Here is a 12,215-nt window from a genome sequence, read left to right as displayed (position 1 = left end):
GTGACGGATGCTTGGGAGAGGGTCCACTTTTGCGTTATAGTTTACTGTTATACTGCCAGGGGCACAGCGGAAGAAGAGTAAATGTAGTTTTTAATGTCAATATTAGAAGCACGTTCAAATACTTTGTTACCGTAGTTGCTACAACTCTACCTTACTTTTTCAAATTAGGCTCATTACTTATTTCAACCTCCATGGATGACAACACCAAGTCAAAAAAAAAGACAAGACATATATTTTGATTGAGATCTTGGGAACTTAATGGGCTAATCTCAGCTAGCCTGTCTATGGTGTTTCGCATTATATGTTAGCATTAAGACAGAGGACTACATGGTTTGGTTAAAGATATAAATGTACGTCTTGTCTTTTGTTTCGTGTGTCAGTTCTATGGTAAATTTCAACTGGCAATGGCAAAACACCTTGACGCAAGTACGCTTTGCGTCAAGGTGTTCTCTTATTTGGAGAACTACGTCTTCCTTTCCTCAAAGTGATGTTATACAATCGTCCTCCATTTTTTGACAGCGAGAGAGTGACAAAAGGCACAATGGAATACTTGAAAAAATGTGTTTTAATAAGCTTAAAGGTGTTTAAAGCCTATGGGAGGGGTACAGCTATCAAATATTTTTACATGGTCTCTCTATATCACAGATTTTCACCTGTTAGCGGTGTGTCTCGAACGTATCCCCCATGATATAGGGGGGGTTCACTGTATCACATTTTCAGACATGCACGCCATTGCTAGTTGAAGTGACCAATAGATTCAAAAGATACCACAACGAGGAGGTCTTGATTGACAGTCGTCCTTGTTACAACGCCTCACACCGATTTCCTCCTCTTGCCAAAAACATTGTTGATGAGTTTGGCCACAGACTTGGAACCGCTCGGGCGTCTCCTGCGCTCCTTCCCCTTGCTGCCGGCGCTCTGCACCGCCTTTGAGAATATGAGCGCCACCTCTCGGTGGCGCTCGGCCGCCGACAGCTCGTGGAAATTGGCAGCGGAATTCGGCCGCCAGGCGCTGGCCTTCTTCGCGGCGCACCTCCCGCATGTGGCGCAGGTCGTGCTTGTTGCCCACCACGAATATAAGCGACTCGGCATCCCTGATATGACATAATAATATAATAATATATAAATAAAAAATACAATTTGTAATGTCGATCATATTGTACTGGTGAGACAAGGTGTGGGAGGAGCCTGGCCCACTTTGTTCTTTAATTCAGCCCACCGAACATTTCCATTATCAACAGAACTGTAATATTTCTTCCATTAATATGAAAAAAAAAAAAGGATTCTCCCATTTTTAATTTAATCCTTGACAATTTAATTATATGGGGTGGTATTTTAATATCAAATATGGATGATTATGCTTTTTTTTCTGTTTTTAATGGTATTGTATTTAAATCTAGATATAGGCGGAGAGAGAAGTGAATTAGCATCTTATTTCATTGTTTGAAACAAATACTAAAAAATCATAACAGTAATAATTTAGTAACCAAGATTTACTACACTACATCAGCATTGTTAAATGTTTACTGTATATAAATGTTTATTTTACAAATGTTTTTATTATTATTCACAAGAAATCAAGGCAATTATTTAATGATAAATTTAAAAAATGATTTTAAAAAATGTCGCCCATTTTAAGACAATAAAATGGGTTAATTACCATATATTTTTCCATTCTTATTTATAAATAATATTTTGTTCATTTAAAATTAAATGAATAAAATAGGTAACCAGTTTTTCCGAAAGAGAAATACTTCAAATATAGCTTCAAATATAATTAAAGGTTAGCAGAGCTGCAGTGACTTTAGTTGAGTGTTAGGTCACAGCATTCGGTTCTGATAAGCAGCACATACGTCATTGGTTGGTATTTGTGTTTGAAGCCGTGTCTGCTGCATGCGCCACATGAACGGATCTACAGAACGAACTGACAAGTGTTTGAAGTGAGGGAAAATTCTGTGGTCTATAATGTGTTGTGTATGTTACAATGATAAGTAATAATAACAAAAATACAATTTAAAAAACCTAACATACAACTTGCATGTAGTAGACACTTCATTCCAAATTAAAATGAGACAGATGCAGTGCAGAATTGTGACTGAATAAGCTTTTTATTTACCTGAAGATGATGCATATTCTCCAATAAAGCGTTTCGTGAAGAACTGCACGATGAGGGCTGCAGAAAGGCAAATGTTACTTCAAAGAAATATTTCATTTTCGTGGGTGCTCAGTCCCGACATTGCACGTTCGTACAATTCGGGTTACATCGGCCATCCGTCGTAAACCGAGGACCCACTGAACTGTATTTCCTTTGACCTGAATTGTGATCCTCTTACCTGACTTTCCGACTCCTTCACTTCCGAGCACCGCAATCTTGATCTCGTTCATGTTTTTCTCAAAAAAACAAAAACAAAAAAAGCTCCAGGAATGAAAAGCATGCTTTATGAAAGGAGCGGTGGAAAGCGGAAGAGTTGAAGCCCGCTGGAGAGTGGAGTCGACTGGGGAAGTGGAGCCGCGGGGTGGGTGGAGGAGAAAGAGGCGGGGGCAAGGAGGCTACAGCTGAGCCGCTAATGGGGGCGTTTCTTATTTGTTGTCGCTAAGCTTTCATATTTCACAAAAAAATACAAATAAAAATAAAAAATGCAAACCATGGTTTCTTTTACCTGTTGCTAAGCAGTATTTGATCTTTATATATATATATATATATATATATATATATATATATAAAGCGCATGGGCAGAGCCAGGCATTTTTCAGTGGGGTGGCCCTTCATTATTTGCACCCTTGGCTGGCATTATCGTCTTTGTCGACTGCTTCTGCTTCAGGATAGTACATATTGTAGAAGTACTACGCTAGTACTGTGTTGCCAAGTCGACTCCAGGCACACCTTGCAGACATTATCTTCTTCTTTTTAGGACCCATGGTTACAAAAAAAACCCACACGTTGTTAAAACACCTTGGAACTGTTTTAAATTGAGAAAAAAATGCATAATTTCTCCCTTAAGAGAAGTTCATCAGTCAAGTTTCGTGCAATAAAGTGGTAAAGAATGATGTGACGAGTAAACTGCTTTTGACTAACTAGCACACGTGGAGCTGCTTTAAGACTTACTTGTGCAGCTTTTTAGTCAGAATGTGACACTTCACTAGTTCCCACCTTCCTCGCCCCATTCATAAAACAGGATGAGGTACAATTTCATGCAGCTATGATTTGGTAAGTGTGCAAGCGGAACGCAAATGCATCACATTAATGCCAATTGTCGGACTTTGCCGTGTATTTAATTTTTTTTTTTCGTGTTTCACTGAAATACTCACCGATTTGCCGTTTCTGTATCCAGGGCAATGTTTGGCGCCATCTGGTGGCATCTTGGTGCCAAGGAACTATGTTGAAGTGCAATGAGGAGCTTAATTTTGACAAATGCAATGCCTTGCCACTATCTTGGGGGAAAAAAAGCATGACAACGTACTTTTTGTTGTTGTTTTATTCGGAACTGATTTCCATCTCTAGATGCGATTTGTGATCGGTTTTCAAATTTTAAAAGTGTTAAAATTACGATAATCTGAATCAATCCATTTTAAAAAGTCCCAAGTTATATCAATATGTCATCTTCTGGATAACACAGAAGTGCATATTTGCTTATGTAAGTAAGGATAAAATAGAATGCACACTTATATATATAAACAAAAGGATAATGCATCTGAATGTAACTGGTTTTGGATGTAAAAATGTGTGCATAACATGCGGAATGGAGTGCAACTGACCTTTCTGAAAAGTCGAAGCTTAGGTTTTTCAAAAAGAGTAAAATAATGAAAAGGCAACGGCCCGAGAGTGAGCCTAAAAGTCTGAAGTGAAACTCTCAGACTGTCACCGTAGGATCCCGGGTCGTCACACGCATATGCACACGCACGAAATTCCATCCAGATTTGGGAAAGAAATGTCTCAGAGGATAATGCAGCTTGACGTCGACGCCTCGGAACTGTTGGATGCAGATAAACAATAATAAGGCTCACAATATTGTCTACAGAGCATAACATTTAAATGAAATAAAAACAATAAATGATCTAATATTTTTCATAACTTCATTTATTATGGTTACAATGGTAATAAAAATAATGTTTTTTGTTTGTTTGTTTTTTTACAGATATTGGAATCCATACTAATTGCTAGTTTCGTGAAACAAGGAAAGGATGAAAGGTTCACACCTGTGCTCTGAAATGGACTGTTTAATCCTTTTGGGGGCGCTGCTCTCCCACTCGGCGGCGGGTCGCTGAGCAGGCTCACCGGGCTCGTTGCTCACCTGCGTAGATAGAAAGAAAGCTTATGTCAGTCCTCTGTACGTCAGATGTCACATCACTTTGTGAAAGTCGGACAGTCTTTCTTTGTGTATTTATGATGTATTATGTAGCCAAGGCTTGCACGCCGGCAAGACGCTCTATAGCAACATTGAAATTCGTGAAAATGCAACATCTTAAGAGTCATAGAGTTGTTGTTTTTACTTTTATGACTGTGTGTATTTACCACGTTTCTCTTCCTGTTAGGATTGCTGCTGCTGCTTTGTAAATTGTGGCCATCAGGAGCCGAGCCGAGGGGTTCCTGGTTGAAATCCTCTCGCTGAAGGACAACCGTCGGCCTGGGCCGCAGCTTCCTGCAAACGCAGCAGTGCTTAGTATGTCGAGTTGACTTTGTATGTTTTTAAATGCCCAAAAAATATATAACACACGCAGCAGGGCGGCCCAGTGAGACGGAACGGTTTCATAGCTGCAAATGAAAAGGTAAGTAAGGGTTCAATGGTGTTTAGCATCCACCACGTCCCTGGTGCTCGGGCCTAAGCAGAGCTCATTGTTCATTTAGTGCCACCGAGCATTGATCTAGTCACTAATTAAGTCCCCTGTCTACGAGCTGTGGTGTGAAGAGTGTGTATCTGTAACAAACAGTGCAATAAAATAAAAAGCGGTAAAATAATGAGAATGACTACATTAGGACGGGTCATTTTGTCATTCAAAATAATAGAGGCGAGGGCCCACAAAAACCAAAAGAAAAGTCTCAGATTCGGGGATGTCAGTCAAGCGTTGTGAAGTCTTCTGGAAATCAATAATTTAGCTGTGTGTGGACACACGCACACACCTGACAGACCTCCCCAGTGGTGTGAGTGCTGCTGACCTCTGCTCCCATCGGCCTGTCCTCTGCTCGGTCCTATGCTACAGCTAATTACGCTCCCCGGAGTTTAGAGCCTGTCGATTGGCTCGTCCGCCGGGTGGTCCGGGCGCTTTGACGGCCTCCCCTCGCTCCTCCCTGACAACGGGATCAGCTAATTAGCACCAGGGGCCTGGCACGGCAGGGTCGGGGGGGGGCCTTATAGTATAGCTGGCCTTTGCTCGTTTCGGGGCAGGGCCGGGACCTTTCTCCGGAGACGTGGGGCCAGATGGACTTCCCAAGGTCCTGCTGACGGGTTCGGACTACAGCAGCAGACTAAACCGGTGTGTATCGTTGTACGCATTATATCATTTTAGTGTGACTTTTTGTGTGGAACACCAAAATGTGACTTTAATCACCTATAACGTTTGTGTAAAGTGCTTGCGCGCATATTTGTTTGCCCATGGGTGATGTCACATCAGTTTGTGCTAGCTTGTTATTTAGGCTAATACGCTAGCTAAAATTATTGATGAGCCTTATGTGAAGGTGTTTTGTTTGTGTTGTATAATTTAACTACTGAATACAGTCGTTTATGTAACATGGGCTCATGGTGTACATGCTCGAAGCTTTATGCTTTATGATCCTCTCTGTATTAAGTGCTTTGCCGCCATCTTGTGGCAGCTTTACATTATGACAAACCTCTTTTGCGGGGGTAATGGCAGATTTTCACTGGTTATGGCATGGCTCCGCCCCTACCTACTGTAGTATTTTTATTTTGCTTAACCTCCAGTGCATCAGTTGGTTTGGGTGAAAATTTTGATGTTCAAATATAAGCCTTAAAATACGCCTTCTAGGTGCTTTAAACACATTTACACTCATTAAAACACACGTTTAAAATAATTGTTAACATTTAAAGAGAAAGAAAATTGCAAGCATAAAATGTATGAATACTGAATAAAACTAATAAATACTCAAGATTGAGCAAAACTACTCTTTGTTCATAACTGTAATAATGGACAATCGACGAGGGCTCTGCCAAGGCAATACCTCCATATCTTAATTTGGAAAGCTTTAGCCATTGGGAATAATGCATAAGTCTGTGCCAAGGCACCTTTTTAAACAGAACCAGCATTACTGTTCTTCAACATTTGATGTTGCACCAGGTCCATACCTAACCGCAGAGGACAGGCTTTGGTACCAGTCATTAAAATCCTCCTGGTTGCTTGACATAAGCAGGAGTTTGGCTTTTGGAAAAGTCAGCTGGAAGAGGGAACAAGAACACTGTGGTTAGAATTCTATAAACCAGTGATTCTCAAAGCATGGGCTCCCTCTAGTGGGATGTGAAAGAATCACTGAATGCTAAGTACAATTCAGTTGTATTTAAGTTTTAAGTACATTGGCATTTATTTTTTTCAGAACTGTTTGTTTTCAAACATTTAGTTATTTTACATTTTTTTTTGTTTTTTTTTTTACTTTTACATGAAATGCATTTTAAACAAGTCACATAAAGACTAACAACAATTCCACCCACATTTATAGTCTTTAATGAACCTCATGCATTTTTTTGGAATATGGGAGGAAGTCCAAGTACCAAGCGCAGGATTCAAACCCAGAATCTCACAACTGTGAGGTGGATGCGCTACCCACTAGTTCAATGTGCTGCCCTTTATTCGCTGAATGTGCATTAATATAGAAGATAACATTCCTTTAAAGCTTCCCCTGCACATCGTCAGGGAAAAAAATGAACAGACTGGAAAAAAAAAAAAACACTGTACATTTTTGATCTAAACACATATACTGAGGAACTGATATTTTTGCATTGGTCTCTTATTTTTTTCCAGAGCTGTATATAAATTCAAATGTCAGGTTGTTTTTATTTCATAGCTTCAGAAACCTCTGTGTAACTGTAATAACCGTCTATAAACAGTAGGAGGCAGGCCATAACAGTAAATAGCTCGACCCTGCCTGCTCACCACTTCTCCATGCCAGTTTATCACATTTATCAGACTATAAAGACATTTGATACGAATTTATTGCTATAAACAGCACAAGAGTGTACTGTCAAACATGACTAAAAGACTTTTAGCGCAACCCTATAACAAAAGCTCAAAATAAGGCCTTCACTTTATGAAATGACCTTTTATCATTTACCCGAAGCTGCAGACTTTTCGCAGACATAGGAACTAAGTTGTTTGGTGGCGAGATATTTAACTTTTTCACGAGTATTTGGAAGGAACTTAGAAGCTTATCCAACATTTTTATTTAACACGGGGGGGGGGGGGAGTGTCTCTTATTATACATTAAATAGATTAAGATTTAAAAAAAATTCCTCCATCAGACGCATTATCTAATTAAAGGGGCTGAATTGAATGGTGTGTGATATGAGGCACTCGATTCACGCATAAGTAGAGTCCTCTTCTTTTTGCAGTGCAGTAATTAGGGATTTGTCAGGAAATCTGACCCTTTTAGGTAGAAACTACTTTGTATAATAAGGATGACAGAGCGCGGCGCACATAATTTCGCTTGATTATTTATACATCAAAGAGAATCTGTCGGGGATGTGGGAAAATATTCCAGCAGCGAGGGGAGAAAAAGGAAGTTGAAGGGAAAAGAAACTAAGGGTGAGCCGCAAAACAAACAACTCTGATGGAGGGGAGGAAAAAATACAATATATTTTAATAAAAGTGATTTTTTTTTTGACTCAAAAACTTTGCATATAGATTGCCATGGCATTTACAGCTGTCAAATTTAATTTAGCTTTAATTCTTCATGGCACCAGATGAGGAGGGCCCTGGAGTGCTGACAGACCTTTTTTTTCCCTTGAGCTCAGGTAGTTGCCCGGGATCAATAATGTGTCTTTATGAGAAATTACGGGTAATGCTATTGAGTATGCATCCGGGCCTCGCTGGGATAAGAGGCTAATGAAATGCCATTTCTGCCATTAGATAACGCGCCGGCCGGCTGGCAGAAAGCAGCAACGGGGCTTGAGGAAGATGTATTTACTGGAGGGGCCGGAAGAGATGGATCTGGCCCCTAATCTGATCCAACAACTCAGAGATTATCTCGCAAAACGACTGCCATCACTGCATTGCTTGGCTGTTAACACACTCCACGCGCTAATTTCAACAGCATTATCTTCACGAGCATTCATTTGGAGTGCTAAATGACTTAATAAATGTGATTTTGTTGCCCCCGTTCCAATATCATTTAGGGGCATTTATCATATAATGTCCTTTTCCACAGGCTGAGCCTATTTGTTAAAATTAATTAAAAGTTGAATGACATGAAAGTGAACAAAAGGAGGGTTTTCTTTTAAGTCATTGTAATTTTACTAGAATAAAATCATATATTTTTGAAGATAGTCATATGCTAAGTGTTTAAAGGGAATTCAAAGATTGGCCCACACACATTCTTTCAATTCCCCTCATAAAAAATGTGACTTTTTTCTCAACATGCTACAGTATGTACAGTATTTTTTTTCTCCATAAAATGCGTTTTTTAAATTAAAATATACAATTTATTTCTTTTTACAAAATATACAATTATTTCAAAATAAAAACAATTATTTCAAAATAAACAACTTTAGTCTGAAAAATATGCAACTTTTTTCCTGGAAAGTATAGTTTTTTTCCCCCTCCAAAATATACAACATTAATCAAAAATATATATTCAACCTTTTTTTCTCAAAAAGACTACTATTTTCTTAAATCTACAACTTTAATCTCGGAAATATTTGGCTTTTCTCTAAAATGTCGCTAGCCTCAGGATAATTACAAAAGTGCTTGCTAAAAATTGTGTTTTCTCTTTATGTCCGTGTCGATTGTCAGTCAATCAGGTCATGGCAAGCCGCAAAGATTAATTTAGTATTAGTATAGTATAGTATATTTAGTATTTCCTTTTTTTCCGCAAATGTTAAAAAAAATGATATTTTGGCAATTATGCTACTAGGCTAACGATGTGTGACTTTGCGTTCCTAAGAACTAATTATATAATGTCAAAATTAAAAAATGATGTTATTTTTGAATGACTGCCGAAAAATACAAAGAAGAACGAGTAGTCGAAGAAGAAGAAGAAATAGAAGCAGCTCAGCTAACTGTTTATCTGGTGACAACGTTACGATTGGGAACTCAACCAATGGTTTTTGGCCTACTGCACGCTCAAGTCCAGTGTGCATCGACATGAAAAGGAATTGAATACCGCAAGCAGCACAATCAAAGCACAGCATAGCTGCTTATGTATGAAAGCAACACACATTAGCAGCAGAACATAAAGTGCTCTCCGAGACGGCATATCAGCCGAAATGAATATTGATACCGCGCAACATTGGCAGTAAACACTTGCCGCATAAACGCTTTGGTTGCTCGCTCAATGACGCGCGACTCATTCCGTTGAATGTTTCATGACAGCGACTACATCATTTAGACGTAATTTGTCAGCCGGCAGTTGCACTGAGACCTGGGAGACAGAGCAGACCAAAGGAAGAGAAATATTAAACGTCAAACTTTTGGGGGGTTTGAAGGGGGACTAAAGGAGGGGGAAGTAATTGACACTCGAAAAGTCTCCCGAACTTCACGTTACATCAAACCACTGCAACTGTCAAGGACTTCAGCGAAGAATCAAACATGCAACATGCGTTAAAAGTGGAATAACGCCGGCGCGTAGTGCTCACTCATGTGCTACTTGAGTCAATCAGCAGATGTCTGTACACCTGCTGCAACATGCTTACTATTGCATTAATTAGTCAACTGATACATACAGTTTACGTTTGCTCACTTACAAAGACATTAAGGCCCGCCGCACACCGTGTGACGCGGTCGAACGCGACTGAACTGTTGTCATGATTGGCAGACCGTCAGCCACAATTGGAGGTAAACGGCATCGCAACGTTGCAGATGTTACTGCCGACGAAATAAGCCATGTCGTTTCACATGAGCTTTCGCAACAACAAAAATTACGTTTCTGGACATGAAGCGAGATCTTGGCCCCCATATGTATTTTGTGTATGTGTTTTACAATATTACTTGAATATATTTTGAATTTGATACATACCTATGGCTACAAAAGCAAAGCGTGTAGAGTATCACCGAACTTCACGAGTGCAGTCAGTGAATGGGGAGCGTTTTCAAATATCTACACTCTCCATTATTTTGCGCCCATTTCCTCTCTTTGTATTGTTATAATATAGCTTCAGTGGCCAACGCTATCAGTTTCTTCCTTGTCAATGGCGCCATTTTGTTTATAATTCAATAATTACAAAAACACAGTCCAATATATGCTGAAGTTAAGGCAGAACTGTGGAGTACTGATTAGCTTGGCGCAGTCGAGAGGTTGTGGGTTCGAATCTGGGCACCCAGACTTCCTCCCATATTTACAAAAACATGCATGTTGGCTTAATTGAAGATTAAATTGCCCATCGGTGTGAATGTAAGTGTCAATGATTGTTCAGTCCAGGGTGTACCCCGCTTCTTGCCCAAAGCTGGGTTGGGCTGCAAGCACACCAGCGACCCTAACGAGGACAAGTGCTACAGAAAATGGATCGATTAAATTACAAGGCAAAAACTCACACTGAGCAGGCCACCTTTGCCCTTGGTGTTGCCGAACACCTTTTCCACGGAACACTCCCGCAAGGGGTAGGCCCGCTGGCCGGCAAACTTGTCACTGTCTGTGGGATGCAGGGCGCTGCATCGCTTGGCCTGCAGAAGCATGTCCGAAAACAGGAAGAACATCTTGGGTTTCACGTCAGCTCCTTTGGAAGGAACCACCTTCAGCCAGCCTTCACGGATGTACCACCTCCCTGCAGGGGACACATGCAAATGCACCACATATGGCCCCTTAAAGATACTGCTGTTGTGCCACAAATACACTGCCTAATAACAATGGCAAACACATATTTCATTATACAGTAAACGCCCGCTAAATAAAAGTGGAGAAATATTTTTCAGTTATTCTCGGTCTATTGCGGATTTAGGCAATGCGCTGATTGATGTAGAGAAGTGGTGATTAGTGCCATCTCTTTTGCATAAAACGACAGCGGTTGGACAACAAAATTAATTAGACTCCTGCAGGTCAAGCTGACATAAAAACCGAGAAGATGACATGAAATCTAAAGACAGACACAGTGGGAGGTACAAGCCTATAGGTGTGTAGCTGCTGCTCATCTCTTTGATTGGCAGTGGCATGACCACGGCTAATAAGCAAGAGGCTGACATTTGGATAGATAAAGATGAACATTCAAACATGGGTCCGGGGTATTTTTTCTAATTACCCCAGTTAGCCGTCTGTGATTGCACCTAGCCTAGGTGGCCCGAGCCGTGCCTTTCGGGCTCACCGAGGACATTTGCTGCTACAGACAAGCCTGTTGAGATGAAGTGCAAGGGTCAAATTGCTTTTAAAATGCCATAGGTGTCACATGGAAAAACAGTCTGGAGATAGGAGTTTCTCCATTGAGAAGCAGTGGTTTGCAAACTGTTCAATTTAATGTTACAATAAAAAAGAAATCTATCACTTTGTAAAGGGCAAATAATTAGGTTTTGTTTGATGGATTATCGAGATACGAGCCACGTTTCAATCTAATTAAAGAAGACTAACCATCCTAGGTCTATACTTCCGAAGTTCCAGATTGACATCTTAAAAAAAAAGACTGTGATGTCGGCAGGCGCCGTTTCTTCTGAAGAACCGGCGCGAAGACCGCCGTTGGTTTTCGTAATAAATCAAGTGGAGGCGTCATAATGGAATAGCGGAACACGCCATCGCTTCTAATACATGCTTGAGCAGTAATGTGTTGCATGTTTGCTCAAGCATCAGAAAGCTGCTGGTGTCCAGTGTACTGAAACGGATGCACTTCAAAGATGTCAAGTTAAATTTCATGTATTCAAATCAACACCAGAACAAACTGCTTTTTTTTTCATTTTTTTTTACTCTATCAGCTGTACCTTGACAGAAAATGTTGACAAGGTTCTGAGAAGTTGGCAACACTGCAAGAAGAGGAGTCTCTTTGTGGACCAGGTACTTCTCAGACTCCCTGCCAGCATCTGACCGTCCGCGGGGCTTTGAGGCAGCAGTGGGTTCAAAGAGCGGGAGGTGCCGA

The 12,215-nt window shown here is 40.4% G+C and overlaps 2 protein-coding genes across 2 annotated transcripts in view; both read right to left on the bottom strand.

The window, feature by feature from the left end:
• Nucleotides 1-566: 566 nt before the first annotated feature.
• Nucleotides 567-2,486, bottom strand: rergla (RERG/RAS-like a). Its single transcript, XM_061668458.1, is given in 5 exon segments — nucleotides 567-984; nucleotides 986-1,094; nucleotides 1,825-1,912; nucleotides 2,117-2,173; nucleotides 2,334-2,486. Coding segments are annotated over 5 exon segments (477 nt in total). The 5' UTR covers nucleotides 2,386-2,486; the 3' UTR covers nucleotides 567-813.
• A 999-nt stretch (nucleotides 2,487-3,485) lies between these two features.
• arhgef39 (Rho guanine nucleotide exchange factor (GEF) 39) overlaps nucleotides 3,486-12,215 on the bottom strand; it is a 31,700-nt gene continuing 22,970 nt past the window's right edge. The window contains exons 8-12 of the mRNA XM_061667938.1: nucleotides 10,693-10,922; nucleotides 6,300-6,388; nucleotides 4,514-4,640; nucleotides 4,198-4,292; nucleotides 3,486-3,971 (exon numbers count right to left, since the gene is read on the bottom strand). Of these exons, the coding sequence (XP_061523922.1) occupies nucleotides 3,935-3,971; nucleotides 4,198-4,292; nucleotides 4,514-4,640; nucleotides 6,300-6,388; nucleotides 10,693-10,922 (578 nt within the window). The 3' untranslated portion in view covers nucleotides 3,486-3,934. The remainder of the gene's footprint in view (nucleotides 3,972-4,197; nucleotides 4,293-4,513; nucleotides 4,641-6,299; nucleotides 6,389-10,692; nucleotides 10,923-12,215) is intronic.

The sequence above is a fragment of the Phycodurus eques genome, chromosome 22 (genome assembly GCF_024500275.1).
Source record: "Phycodurus eques isolate BA_2022a chromosome 22, UOR_Pequ_1.1, whole genome shotgun sequence".
NCBI lineage: Eukaryota > Metazoa > Chordata > Actinopteri > Syngnathiformes > Syngnathidae > Phycodurus > Phycodurus eques.
The sequence above is the reverse complement of the archived record's forward strand: the minus strand, read 5'-3'. Positions and strand labels throughout refer to the sequence as shown.